Consider the following 15046-nt stretch of genomic DNA (forward strand, 5'->3'; position numbering starts at 1 on the left):
GTCACAGAGCACTACCATGGCAGTGCTTCCAGAGTTATTTCTGTGAAAGGCAAATGTGGAAAAATTGTTGAGCAGTATCTCCTGCATTACACAAAGTTCTAGGAATGACCTAACAGCCATTTGTGAACATGCACAGCTGCCTCCTGTCGAGCCCGGTATTGTCTACTGTGGCTGGGCTCTCCAGCATCTAAGGCAGAGAGAGGCCTTTTTCAGAACTGCATGTGCCCCACCATTGAGTTACTGCTCCTCTCCTTGTTGAATAGGTGCAGGGTCTTCCTTCAGAAGAATAGGTTTGTCTGCAGTCATGCCTGAGTGGGAATTGTGCCTCTGGCTATCAGAGGAAATGACCTCTCCAGAATGAACCAAGTTGCCAAAGCCTGAACTCTGAGTCTCTATTTTTAGCTTTTTTAATTTTATCCTCCTTATGTGGATGTTATATATTTTCATAAGGGCTATGGCCTAATCAAAAAAATCTTTGATTAATGATAAGCTTTTAATCATTGATTAAATCTGTGTACATGTCTCTATAAATAAGTTCTGAAGAAAAAGCAAGTTTTTCTTTTGTTTTAGGTGCCTGCACAAACATTGGACGCTTGTTTAATACAAGCACTTGCAAAAACCATAGGCAGCACCTCAGAGGAGGCATTTTCCTCCCTCTGGTTTGTGTGTGTGTGCTGGAGGTGCATCTTCTAAGATGGTGCCTGTGGTTTTTTCAAGCATTTGTATGAAAACTAATTGTTAAGAAAATATTGGAAAATGATAGTAAATGCAGTGCAATTCTTTGCATGCTTATTCATAAATAAGTCCCTTTTGAGTACAAGGGGATTTAACATGGTCCCTGCTTTCCTTCCTCCACTGATGTTTCTTTCTGATTCCTCCCCCCAGGTCTTCCCTCCAGTCCCCATGAAACCTGATTATGCATACCATGCCAGGATCAAGGACCAAGAGTTGCTGCTGCCCTTGCCAGAGAAGCCCTGCCCAGCTTATATGGCACCAATGAAAGGCAAGAATTGGAGCATTGTGATGGTGTTGGCTTGAAACAGGGAGTGTTGGAAGGGAGGGGGGAAAGCAGAATAATTAGCAAAAGCGCCCCCTTCCTGTGGTAAGAATATCCCACCACCCAGGCTAGTTGCTATCAATAAAACATACACAGGAACAGCGGCTAGTTAAGGTTTCATAAGAAATACTTTAGTGATAGTTCATAGTTGTTTGTATACATGCATCTTTTATTGAATCAGAGGCCCTACTACCTTGGAACGGGGAACTCTTGAAGCTGTTCCCTTTGTGTGGATAGGAATGGGAATGTGATAGGATGGGCCTGGTGGACATGGAGTGCTGCCAGAGTGCATCCTCCTCCTTCAGTGGTCTCTGGAAGGAAGAGAGGGTGTGAGAAGGAGGGGAGGAAGGAAATCATGTTAAGGATCTCACCTCCAGCAAGAAACATGGGGGAGGCAGGTAAAGAGGTCTCAGGTGACTGTTCATTACATCCAGAGTCCTGCAGACATTGTTGCATCCAAATTCCAACAAGGAGTAGGTGGGAGGAGATATCTGGGGTTATACTTGCTGCACCTTTCTTTTAGGAAACACCATTTTGTTTGCAAAGTTCTAGAGCAGGGGTCTCTAAACTTTTCAGCCGAAGGGCCACATCAAATATCTGACATGGTGTCGTGGACCAGAAAAAAAATTAAATATAAAATTTAAATAAATACATTAGAGATGGGACTTAGGTGAATGACTGGAATGAATGAATGGGCTAAAATGTCCAGGATTTCTCCAAGCACCAACACAACCCAAGAAATAAAATGCACACACTTAAATGGACCCCCATTCCCCCACCCCACAAGCACAACTCTGGTTGTGTTTGGTCAACTGGGCCAGAGGCTCTCAAGGGATCAGAGGCCGGCTGCGGGCCGGATAGAGGCTTTCCGCAGGCTGCATCTGGGCCCAGGCCAGGGTTTGGAGACCCCTGTTCTAGAGCAATGGGGAGGCAGGATGCCTGTTCTTCTAGGTTTCAGTTGTTGAGACCATTGTGTGTATGTGTGCATCTCCTTTGCATTATGATGGCTTCTGCAAGCTCTCTGGGGCTTTCCCCTTGGAGCTGGTGTCTGGGTCATTGCTTCAGACTAGGATAACGAACCCTGAAACAGGCTGGTATCCTCCTCATACCTTCAGGATAGCCCTGCTAAAATTGCCTCTAGGCATCTTGTCCATTCCTTTGCCGAGTCATTCAGGGCTCAGAAATAGAATCCTGTTGTCTGGCAATGATGATGTTTCTGACATTCCCCTGGGCCTGTCAGCTGCTGTTACCAATGGGCTTGATTTAGGGAATTAATCTCCCCTGGGGGCTGGGGAGAAGAATAGGCCCTCAGTTTGGCTGTACTTGTCATAAGAGGCAACTAAACAGCCACCAGGTAGATGGGACTCCTTAGCCTGGGAAGGCAGCTCATCTGAGAGAAGGAAAACTCTGATCCCAAACCTCCACTGCCTTGTGGCTACATCCAGTTATGGAAAAGGTTTAAGGAGTCAACCTTGAGGCAAAATCCAGAGCCAGAGTCCCTGAGGCAGTTCATGGCTGAACACAGTCACATTCTGGCAACTCCTGCGACGTCGCTGGAACCAACCGTATTGGCTCCTGCCTTTCCATTGGACCATTTCAGCGATGTGCAGAGGGGGGATTTGCTGCATGGGTAACAGCCTATCCTCCATACCTACTTTACCCAGGCTTCGCGCACTGGAGAGGACACTCTGTTCCAGAACCACCATTCAGAGCGCGATACCATAGTCTTCCGAGACTGAAGGATGCCAACATGGAATGTGTGGGTGGCTGACATGGTGTTGGTGGAACAGGAGGATGCACCCTTGACCATCCCTTAGAAATCCTATGAGTTTAGCAAGATCAGACAAGGTGTGGACTAGAGTCAGCAAAAACCAACAGTTTAGGAGACTGAGAAAAAAGCAGCCAAAGAGAGATGCAATTTATTAAAAAGGATTTTTAACAGAGTTCACAGGTAGCTATGACAGTTCTGCCAAGTGCATGATATTCTTACTGATAGCAAGCAAATGTGTTGGGTACACTGAAAGAAAATGAAGAATTTGTCAAATTTAGAGGAAAAAAAAGATTTAGAGGAAAACCTGCACTTTTACCCTGGTCCCTTAGCTAAGATGAGAAGGGAGAAGGTTGTAGAAAGGACAGAAAAGAGAAAAAGAACAAGTACAATTATAGCTACCTATACAAAAAGACTTGTAGAGGATCAGTGTTCCACGCAGTGTTGGCGACCCAGCCTGAGACACTGACCTACAATGCAAGTCCGTGCTTCAGGGGGATCACAAAATGCAACCTGGAGCTTCCTACTACTTGTGTGGGTAGGGGAAAATGTGTGTGTGAGTGATCCTATGTCCTGGGAAAGGGGCTTCTCAGTATGTAAGCTCCTTATTCATTGTGTTAACAGAGTACGAATGGTTCTTGTTTTAGTGTGTAAATGTTTCATCAAATACATACAGGTGTTTGAATACTTTTAGCTCCAGAGATGATTACAATCACACAATTGTGTGAATTCCTGGTCACATCCAGGGACTTTGAAATCTCACTTCTTCCCTCCCTGTATCCATGACAAGTTTAGGTGGCTTGTTGCAGCTGGGGACAAGAGAGAGTTTTAAGCTTTACCTAAATCTTGCAGGAAGCTCTGTTCAGAGTTGGTATTATTTTCTGCTGAGTTGTATAAGGGAGTCAAGAAAGTTTAAAAATGCGCTGGTGGTAACACTGCATTGCCCATGCTGCAGCAGGGCACTGCGGTGCTTTCATCTTTCCCACATTCATACATTGGCTGAGAGAAGATGTGGCTAATAACTGCAAAAACACAGAAACCAAAAAGCTGGAAGACTGGGGGGGGGCAGTGATCAGCATCACTCTTGGCTCCTCCTTTCAGTCCACTGAGGCAGAATCAATTATTCACAGTAAGCAAATGCGTGTAGATTGGCGTACTTGAGTTTACACTGTGGAGTTCATGTTAAAGGAGAGATAAACCTGGTGGCCAAGATATTGAGCTGCAAGCTGGGACTTCCCTGTTTTCATCTTGTCTCTCCCACAGATCCACTTAGTGGCCTTCTACAACCCACTTTCCCTCAACCGTCGCTCCTCAACTGCAATATGGGTGTAAAATGTAACACATCCCTATCTTACAAGATCATTGTAAGGACAGCATCACAATAGTACATGTGCCCAGCACTGTGCATGCTCAAAAGGCATTAGATAATACTAAAAAGTATTATATGTGCGAAAGAAAAGATTGTGGTCCTTATCCTCATCCTAGTTCTTCCCCACCCCACCATGAGAGGGTTGAACTGGCACCTCGTCCTTCCAAGCACAGCAATCTTGGGCAGGCTTGAGCTTCATCTATCTATGATGGACTGGCCATGGAACTCGAGGGTGGTGGTTCTACCAATGCCTTCTCCCTCTTGGAGGACTTGAGGCAGCTTACAACAGTCATGAAAAATGCAGTCTTTTTAAAAACCAACAATACAAAAATTTGCTAACAGTCAGCAGCAGTTCTGGAAAGGCTTGTGTGAGAGCCCTCTCTTGGGCCTCCAGCAGAAGAGCTCTCTTGTTTCCCTGTTGCTTGTTGCTCCTCCTTGTAACTCATCTTCCTTCCTGCTCCAGTGATTTGCCACATGGAGGGTAGCGGCCAGTGGCCTCAGGACAAGGAAGCCCTCCGGCGCATCAAGGCCGCCTTCCAGGTGCGGCTGGCGGAACTCCTGCACCAGCAGCACCACCTGCTATGCCGGCCTACCCCCACTCACACAGACGTCTATAAGGTACTGGTGTTGGAGTGGGAGGGCGGGCATGGAAGGAACACAAGAGCAACCCTGCAGGATCAGATGAAGGGCCCGTCTAGTTCAGCATCATTTCTCCTCCCCCCAGGAGTAAAATTAAGGGTGGAAGATCCAATTTAGCATGAAGCAGATTCAAAATATTTTCCCAGGACCTGGTTGGCTGTTGCTGCATGTCCCATCACCACTGGAAATGAGGCTGGTGGGTACTTGGGAGAGGAATTTCTCTGTGGTGCTGCCCAGCCTTTGGAACTCCTTCCCCTCTGGTGTCTTCCCTACTAAGTTTTAGAAAAGGGAGGTTACTCCTCTTGCCGTCAACATTGAATTGGGTGCTCTTCCCCAGATGGGATTGTTCTGCAGATCATTGCTACTTTGTGTCTGCATGTAATTTCTCATCTGTCCTTTAATTTGCTGCCTTTTATCATGTGTGTGTTTAAGTTAATAATAATAATATAGGTATTTATATACTGCCTTTCTAGGTCCTCAGATTTCTCAGACTTTATTCAAAGCGGTTTACATAGGCAGGCTAATTTAAATCCCCATAGGGATTTTTACAATTGAAAGAAGGCTCTATCTTTCAAGAGCTACAACAATTCAGATGTTTCATTCTGATCTGGCCTCCATCCTCCCACGCTCAGAGCAGATGGAATAACTTGGCTCAGCTTGTCAGCTGCTTCAAGATCGCATGGTGCCGGTGGCCTCGAACTGGTGACCTTCGGATGTTATCTTCAGGCAAACAGAGGCTCAACCCTCTAGACCAGACCTCCTGCCCTATCAGGAGTTCACCTGAAATCACCTATGAGTTCATGTATAGGGTGCACACACCCCTTAATCATAAGTTCCAGTTTTTTGTCACCTTAAACTAACGGATTGCATTTTGTGTCCTTGTGAGGGGACTTGAGGGCCTTCCTTTCTGAAAAGCAATATTCACATCTTAAGATGAATAAAATACTGACTCCTTTCTTTCAGCCCCCCCCCCCCCAATTCTTGGCTCAGTCATCTTGACTATGGTTCAGCTCCACTGTGCTTCTTTTTGTGGTCTATCTTGTGGATAAATCTGTGGGCTACTGACTTGGAGGGGATGGGTTTCTAGGGCAAGGGGTTGGCACTTGGACTTTCAATTCACCTTTCAGCTCTTTAATGCTCTTGAAACTCAAACGTTCATAGCGAGTTGCTTATTTTTCATGGGTTTATGCCAGTGGTTCCCAAACTTTCCAGTGCTGCAACCCACCTCGTCTTCTGCAGTGCATCACAATACTTCTGCCAGGAATGACATACTGGTTTCTCCTCTTCCTCCTCAGGATGGCTATGTCTTTCGTCTCCAAGTCGCCTACCATCGAGAGCCTCAGATCCTGAAGGAGGTGGTCACCCCAGAAGGCATGCTGAAATACCAGGAAACTGAGGAGTCCCAGCAGCTAGAAGTGGAGACGCAACAGTTGCCATTCTTAACCAGCTCTCTTCACGGGTATAGTTACGGTGCGGGTATAATTTCCTCAGCAAGCAGCTGTCCAGCTGCACTCTCTACCTATCTCTCAAGGCCGGAGTGTAGGCACTCCCGGGAACAAGGACAACATATGGCAGAAGTCCTCCACCAAATGCCTCTTTACTATGTACAATATATACAGCAACAGTCCAGATAGCACACAATTCATGGATCACACTGACGTAGCCTTCGGCACAAACTCCACTCTGCATCTCCCACAATCCAGCTTGCCCTGGCTGGAGTATATACTTGCCACAGTCAATCAGAGTGAACTAGAAAGTGCTTAGTCACTCTGATGGCACATGGGGTGACATACCTGGTGACAGTGACCTGGTATGCATCCCTAGATGTTGCATCATCTCTTCCCATGATGCTGTGCGCAGTCAGGCCGAAGCTTCAGGGCCTGATACTATCCAGCCTGCAAATTACCTGCAGGCCCGGGGATGATCCCTTAACAGAGTCCCTCATGGTGTCAGGTAGCCACGGTCCTGATGATTTACTCTGGGATAGAATTAATCAGAGACTGGCTACCTACTCTCAAACCTGGAAAGAAGCAAACGCATAGAGGGATGAAGACAACAGTAGTTTGTGGCCATTAGAAGCAGACTCTTCCTAGTTGCTTAGACCAGTACACAGGCTGGACCCAGAAGCCTTGATTAGAGCTTAGGAATGTCCCTTGGCCTGGTGCGGCTTCTTTATGCAAGGAGGCTTTCTTGACTGCAGTGGTTGACCTCTGCAGCCCCACTCTGATGACCAAAGCTGAGTTGTGGCACCACAACCTGGGACTCAGCCTGACATCCCTAGGTCACTAGCTCAGGGTCCACTCTGCATGGGTCCCAACACTTGCTTTGCAGAATTATGCACAGTTAGTTGGCAACCTTCAGTCTCGAAAGACTATGGTATCGCGCTCTGAAAGGTGGTTCTGGAACAGCGTCTAGTGTGGCTGAAAAGGCCGATTCAGGAGTGACAATCCCTTCCACACTGGGAGCAAGTGCAGTCTGTCCCTGGCCTGTCTCCCTGACTATGGGCCTTCCTTCTTTGCCTCTTAGCCTCAGACTGTTGGCCAAGTGTCTCTTCAGACTGGGAAAGGCCATGTTGCACAGCCTGCCTCCAAGCGGGCCGCTCAGAGGCCAGGGTTTCCCACTTATTGAGGTCCACTCCTAAGGCCTTCAGATCCCTCTTGCAGATGTCCTTGTATCGCAGCTGTGGTCTACCTGTAGGGCGCTTTCCTTGCACGAGTTCTCCATAGAGGAGATCCTCTATGCACAGCACAGGAATCAATCCTGTACTTCCCTCCTGTGCTTTTTGCTTCACTTGCTTAGTTTATATCCTGCTTGCAACCTTCAGGTTCCCAAAGCGGCTGGCACACACAGACCCGGCTAGAGTCAATTCTATTCCTAATTCAAAAACTAGCAAGTGTTCTGTTGCTGTGTGTCGTGCCCTATTAGAACGGCTGTGTCAGTGCTGGAAAGTTGGGTAGGATTGGGCTCTCAGTGTTCTAAGGAGGCTCAAAGCAGCTTTTGCTTCTGGTCTATGAGGGAAGAGCCCCTCCTTGTGACAAAAAGACACCCCCGTTTTAAACAGATTCATGTTGTGCAGTGGCACAGGACCACCCCATACGGGCCCTTGGGATGGGGGCAACTTCCATCTCAATGCGTCCATTAGCAGGGTCTTGTTTCTTTCCTCCCTGCAGCCTCCAGCAGCAGTACCCAGCATTCAGTGGTGCCTGTCGGCTCGCCAAGCGGTGGATAAGTGCTCAGATGTTGAGCGATGGCATCTCAGAGGAGTGTGTAGATTTACTGGTGGCCTACCTTTTTCTCTGCCCAGCACCCTTTACAGCACCCAGGTACGTGGCCTAGTGGACATCTGCCTCCCGGCTTTGGGCTGACTTTCTTTCTTACTCCTTGGCAGGGCTTGTCCATTACTTCCCTGCCCAGACTCCCAAGTGCCATATGCTGGGGACAGACATCAAGGGGTGGAGCTCTGCTTGTGGGCTTCCCAAAATGGGGGCACCTCTGAACCACACCCAATGGCTAGATCAGTTCCCTTTTAGTCTGGCTTGATTTCCAGTGGCATAAGAGTCCAACCTGATGCTTTAGGAAAGCCACATATTGAACATAGCAGCAAGAACCATGTCTTATTGTTCTCACCTAGCTCTCAGATATGCAGCCTCCGAAGGTGGAGGTTCCAGTTCTCTCAGGTGTAGTGCTGTGTTCAGGAGCATTTCTCTTCTTTCTGGAACCCTGGAAGGTCAGAGTTCCAGAATGTGGGGAGAACCTCTCTCCAGTTTCACAGCTGGCCACTGTGGACAAGTGCTGAGTGTGGGAAGAGCAGGAGATATGGCCATGGAGTGTGTCAGCGCATCCTTGCTTAGCTAGCTGGTGTGCACCTGTTTTTCCTTTGCTTGGGTACATCGTACCCCAGTGTTCACCACCTGATGCCCGTGCAGCTGGGAACTGACCCTGCAAATGCAATGCAGTGTTGCTGCTTTTTCTTGCTTCTGAGGTCATCCTTTGAATTTCCCGGGTACACCATGTACATAACTGGCCTATCCATGAAGTGGATGATGCAGCTTGAGTCGAGCAGGAGTTACAGGGAGCAGCAACAGATTCCTGGTGCCCTTCAATCCAAGCCTGTCGCTGCTGTCATCCAGCCTGCCATGGAGAGAGCTGCTCTGCTCTGCTTCCTGCTCACTAGAAGTAATCTGCTTATGCACCCCGTTACAGTGCACCTTTCTTGCACTTCCTGATTTGTTTAAAACAGTGATTTTCAACCTTTTTCATCTCACGTTACACTGTCAAAAGTGCTAAAATTGACAAGGCACACCATCAGTTTTTTGACCCTTGACAAGGCACACTGCACTGTTGGCCAGGGGCTCACACCCTCCAATAGCCCTACTAATAAATGGCCTTCCCCCAAACTCCCGCGGCACACCTGTAGCCCATTTGTGGCGCACCAGTGTGCCACGGCATAATGGTTGAAAATCACTGGTTTAAAGGGACTGTGTGAGGAAGGAATGAGGTAAGAGGACAGGAAAGTGGGCCCTCTCTGTTGCATGCACCCTGCCTCTGGAGGGAAAAAAAGTGTGGAAAACAGCAGTCTCTTTTCCTACCCACTCACCTAGCACAGTCCCTTTCAGCAAGTTTCTGCAAGGAAGCAGTGAGCTAAAGAGGTGGAGAAGAGGATGGCTGTCTTCCATTTGGCTTTTTTGGTGGGTGATGGGGGAGAGTGGCAGCACAGTGGAATTTGCTCCTGCTTGGAGTGGTTCAAGGTCAGGCCTGGCCACTTGAGTTCCTTCCCTGCAGCTTCTTCAGGGCATCTGAGCGTGTCCCAAGACATGTATAAAAACTTAACTTGCCTTGTGCAAAAGTTCTTTGCGAATTTCTTAGACCACAAATTTCAAAACTTGCGTACATTGTATTTTATATCTATCCTTAATATTCATAAAACACGGACAGGTGCACAAACATTTTTATAGAGTACTGATAAATGCAGGGGAGAGTTCTGTTTCTTTGTGTAACTATTAGAGTTACAAGAAGTAGTTTTTGTGGAACTTGCTATAAATCCAGTGGGTCTTTGGTGTACAGTACCTTCCCCCTCCTCACATTCCCCTTTCTCTCCCTGCAGCTCCCCTCAGGTGGGCTTCCTTCGTTTCCTTCACCTGCTGATCACCTTTGACTGGAAGACCAGCCCCCTCATTGTGAACCTGAATGCAGAACTCACAGGTGAGCAAGAGGGGGCTGCAGGAATGGGGAGGGGAGTCCAACTTTGTTTTCTCTGGGAAATACCTTGAGATGGGAGGCCTTTGGAGGGCCAGGAGCCACCAGTCTTCTCTCCTTGTCTTCTTGTGTGGGCTTGGCTCACAAGCAACAGAGAGAGAAGACTGCTTCACAACTGAGCTCATGTATGTTTCCTGTTTCCTTACACCTTTTTTCTGAGAAACTTTGTAACCTGATCCCTGCTGTGAGACCAGGTGCTGTGTAATCCAGTTTGTAAGGTTTCACTTGAGACCTTCCTGTTCCTTTGTTTTAAAGAACATTCAGCTTTATCGGATTTAATATCTATCTAGGTGTGTATAGTTGTCATTTTCCTTGACTACCAAAGAATTGCTGGATTAGCTCAGCTTGTTAAGCTTTCCATTGTCAAAAATAGCCAACCTTGTACCTCAGGTGAGGCAGTGAAAAAGATGAACCCTCAGAATAGAGAGCCAAAGAAGCAGGCTTAATTCCAGTTGTGATGGCGGGAGAAAGTTTGCTTTTCTGCATCTGGGCTTCCAAGAGGCAGCTGTTGGGATGCTGTGGGAAACCAAATAGCGGACTAGATGGGCCTTTGACTGACCCAGCAGGGCTTCTGTTATGTTCTTATGAATTACTGTACAGTTGGATGTCCTGGATAGAGGCAACTGTCCTGTTAGGGAAGGTATCAGATGAAGGCAGGCTGACCAAAGGTAGCAGGGCCTACTGGTTAGTGCACACGCACCCCTTCCTGCTCCCATTTCTACCTATTTACCTGGTCTGCAGCAGAATGGGGTGAGGTGGGTGGGAACGGCTGCTTTCTATCTGTTGTCACCATTCCTGGTTACAAGGAGTAGGCAGGGAAGGCACCTGGAAAGCACCCTCCCAGGCAGCTGCACCACAGGGGGACCCCGGTCAAGAACTGGAGCCTGGACATCGAGGTCTTCAGTCTACATCTGAGGGGATCCACCTTGTCTCCTGCTTAGCTGGGGGTGTCAGGTTGTTGGGCTGCCCAGCTAGAAGAATAGCCATAGGGCTGATAAACGCACCTGTCCGGAATTGGGCGTGCAAAGGAATAAAGGAGTTTTGCTGCTGTTCTACCCTGTTTGTTCATGGCTGCTGTGTTATCCATTAGTATCTGTACTACACAACCTTTTCAAGATGGTAAGAACCAACTCTGGAAAGTAAACATGAGCCTTCCTCTGTAGTGGTGTCCAAGCCCCACTGATTTTGAGCGAGCCCTCATGACTCATTGGTGACTGTTGTTTTGGAATGGCAAAGAGATTGGTTAGAAGAGCCCCCCACTGTTAGGGATGTAAGAGTTCATCTGGAATGACTAGTGGTTTGTGTTGACAGTGCGCTTGAGGCCTGAATACTGACAGGAACCATCTTGGTAGAGGCCTTGTGTGTTCCTTCAGCAGGTCAGGCTACAACTAGTGGATCTCAAATGTTTTGTTTTCCAAACAAATGTTACAATTTGAACTCAAGGCGAGGGTAGTCCTCAGAGGCACTGAGGGGTTAGGCATTCTCCCTGCCCTTGTGGCACACATTGTGCTTTGGGTTCCCCCACTCAAGAACAGGGTAGTATACTTGACAAAGCCCTGTGAAGTGCCAAGGTGGGTTATATGCATTGCAGAATTCTTTCTTTAGGTTTGTCTGCACAGGAGATCACTCCAGGAACATATTCAGATTTTGGACACTAGCATACCATGTATTTAGCAAATTAACAGGAACCCTGGTCCAAGTGGGTCTTTATGAGATTTGTTTCCTGAACGACTGAGCAAAATTACTGTCTAAATGCCAGATCATTTATGGCATTACGTGCATCTGTTCTAGCCTTTTGATACCAATGTGTTTGCTCCCATGGAAGAATTAACCTTATCTCTAGAGTTGTCTGGGCCTGGTGCTTTTCAAGCAAAGTGGATCATGTTTATGTGAAAATGTAGACTTCTCTGACTTGCAGCCACCTCTGCATCAGAAGTATTTTTAGGCTGACGGATAAGATGGTTTGAAGCATGGTTTGTTAATAATAACATCTAAGCTCTCATGTTTTCTTAGATATCCTTCTGTATCCCATCATTTATCTCCCCTCTCGCACTGCACCTGTTAATTTTTTTTCCTGCTGGCTGACTGTTGTAAGGCATATTTGGACAAGGGCACCTGAGCCTGGAAACATGAGGGGCTTCCCTGACCTTCTGCTTTCTGGGCCTCAGGAGGAAGGTGTGTTTGCTGCTTTCCAGGTCTTACTGGTGCTCCTTGCGCCTTTTCTCCGCAGTTTTTGCATGACTCAGGCAGCACTCTTGTCTCCAAAGCTGTAGGCAAAACACAGGCACATTTTGCTGTCACCAGTAGATGTCAAAGCTTGGCACGACCTCACGAGACCTTTGGAAGAGGTACAGCATTTGGCAAGCACAGATATTTGGCTGGCCACAGTGACCATGAAGCAAATAAGTGCAAGTACACTTATGGTGACAGCCACAGAGACAGAGAGCCACACAGAGGAAGCTGTTACTAGCCTGGCATCACCATGTTGTATAGGCAGTGACTGAGAGGCATACCCTTGGCTCGCAAGGGTGGCTGCTGGGATGTGGCACCTGTAAATATGGGTGCTGTCAGTGGAACATTATTTCATGTGTCCCGGGGTAGGGGGCCCACCGGTTGCTGACATCTGAACCAACCTTCCCTTGTGGCTAGTGCCGATTTAAGACAAGGAGAGCTGGCCAAGAAGGTTATTTGAACACCATCTTGCTTGACCCTCACTGGTTGAGGGAAGATACAAGACACTTCCCATACCCCACTAGGGGATGTATATCTTGGGAGCTATATAGTAGTTGGGAATTATAGTAATGGGAGTGCTTTTCTAAGAAAACCTCTTGCCTCACAACACCCGTGAAAACAAGACACTGCAGAGGCCTTCACCTGGAAAGCCCTCCAGTGATTTCTGTGCAGTGCCCTTCCTCATCAGCTTGTGCAATAAATTGTCCAAGGACTCAAAGCTGCCAGGTGGGGAATGCAATTTCACCTCTGTTCCCCTCCCTCTCCCCACCTTTTTTGTTTCAGTTTTGTAATCCAGCAGGGTGCTTTCTGGTTCAGCAGGTTTTGAATGATTCCGTCTCAACTTGATCTTTTCTTCCTTTAAGCTTGAATCATTGCCTGTATTCCCCCCTCCTCGCACCTCCCCCACCACCCAGTGGAGGTGGGGAGAAGACACAAAGAAGTGTTTGTTGGCTCTCTTTAAAGTGGTCTGGGTGTAGGTCCAAGTGGCACTACTGCATTCTACACATTCATAGGACCTGAGATGGAAGGGAGCAAAGGTTATCAAGCTCACCCCTCAAAGAAAGGGGACCTCTTTCATTCAGTTCTCTGGGTGCTGCAAGGAGAGCCAGGGTGCCTCCGAGAAAGGCGCCTGCGCAGCTCACAGCTCCAGGTGGTTATTGCAAGAGAGCAGGATTCTTGCCCTTTGGATGTGTTTTCAGGAGGGTAATAGCTTATGTGTCTCACGTTCTGGGAAAATGGAGTGCAGCAGCAATAAAGGAGGATGAATATACAGGTGGAGCCTATTTATGCAAGTGACCTGGCGCGATTAAGAAAAAACACGTTGTGCTAAATTCCATAGAGTTACGCAGATACACTGCAGCCTGACACTTGGGCCTGGAAGGAACCCCCTCCTCTCCTTTGTCTTCTCCCCCCTCCTCCACTCCATACTCGGCCCTCCCCGTTGCCAGCTGTCCCCACTTCTTTCACAGGTGGGATGCTGAGCTTTTAAGAGTCCAGTCCTCTGTGTTTCTACTCAGAAGTAAGCCCCATTCTAGTCAATGGGGCTTAATCCCAGGAAAGTGTGGATCGGATTGTAGCCTGAGAGCCCAGTCCTATGCTTGCCTACTCAGAAGTAAGTCCCATTCTAGTCAGTGGGGCTTACTCCCAGGAAAGTGTGGATCGGATTGTAGCCTAAATCTCATGCTTTGGCTTGCTGGGAAGACTTGCTTGCTGGGCTGTTTTGTTTCTGTAGGCTGAAGCAGGGAGAGCCTGCACCATCTCAGTCTGAAGGGGGGGGGGGTGAATTGGGAAACACTCTCTGGGTTTTTTTAAAGCAATCCCATCTGTTGCTACTGCCCCTCTGTGTGTGTGTGTGTGTGTGTGTGTGTGAGGGAGAGAGAGAAAGAGCTCCACCACACCTGCACGTGTTCTGGCTACAGAGGTTTCCGCCCCCCCTTCCCCTCTTCAGCCTCAGCTGGCTCAGGGGCTCCAGGAGTCTTACTGTGCCTTTGCAAGGAGAACCTCTTCCGGGGCTCCAGGGCTATTTCCCTGCCTGTGCCAGTTGGAGCCTTTTTGCAGTGTTTCGGGCTGCCTGGAAATGGAGTGAGACACCAGCGCAGGGCAAAGGAGGTAAAGGTGTGTTTGACTTTCAATTCCCCCCCCCACCCATTCGCATTGAGACAAATCCGCAGATAACAAATCCGTGGATAAATAGGTTGCACCTGTATTCTGTGATTCTGAAGCACCCCACACTGTGCAGTACTGGTGCAGAGTGTAGCTTCTCTACTTTCATTTTTAGAACCAAACTAAGAAAATAGCTTCCATTTGTGGACAGTAGGCAGTTATAGAAAGTCACAACAGAGTTGTGTTCCTCTCTACTCAAAGCAAACCACCCTTCCAACAATGCTATGATAAGGTCCCCTTGAACCTGGGGAGGAGGGATGGCGCCCAGCTAGGAGAGGACTCACAGAAAGCATCTTGTGGAAGCAAAATATTATTCTGAAGAAGCCACGGTATCCAAACACAATTAATGTGCAAAATTGAATCCCAGAACTTGGGGCTGGGTATACAGGTGGGGCCTCTTTACCCATAGATTTGGCATCCGTGGATTTGCCCCACCACAAATGTCAAACCTCCAGATTGCTCCCTCCCCACAGACCTCCCAGACGCAACTAGAACTTTGTGACCTCTCTGAGGCTCAGAAAGGCTCCCAGAGCAGTTTTTTGACAACTTCCAGTTTTACCAG

General features: G+C 47.9%; 1 protein-coding gene across 2 annotated transcripts in view; it reads left to right on the forward strand.

Moving 5' to 3' along the window:
• The window catches only part of NOL6 (nucleolar protein 6), a 57425-nt gene that overhangs the window by 23905 nt on the left and 18474 nt on the right, over positions 1 to 15046 (forward strand). For both annotated transcript variants that reach the window (XM_066614758.1, XM_066614757.1), the window contains exons 17-21: positions 886 to 1003; positions 4658 to 4812; positions 6129 to 6292; positions 8004 to 8156; positions 9938 to 10035. In XM_066614758.1, coding sequence (XP_066470855.1) covers positions 886 to 1003; positions 4658 to 4812; positions 6129 to 6292; positions 8004 to 8156; positions 9938 to 10035 — 688 coding nt within the window. The remainder of the gene's footprint in view (positions 1 to 885; positions 1004 to 4657; positions 4813 to 6128; positions 6293 to 8003; positions 8157 to 9937; positions 10036 to 15046) is intronic.

The sequence above is a fragment of the Tiliqua scincoides genome, chromosome 2 (genome assembly GCF_035046505.1).
Source record: "Tiliqua scincoides isolate rTilSci1 chromosome 2, rTilSci1.hap2, whole genome shotgun sequence".
NCBI lineage: Eukaryota > Metazoa > Chordata > Lepidosauria > Squamata > Scincidae > Tiliqua > Tiliqua scincoides.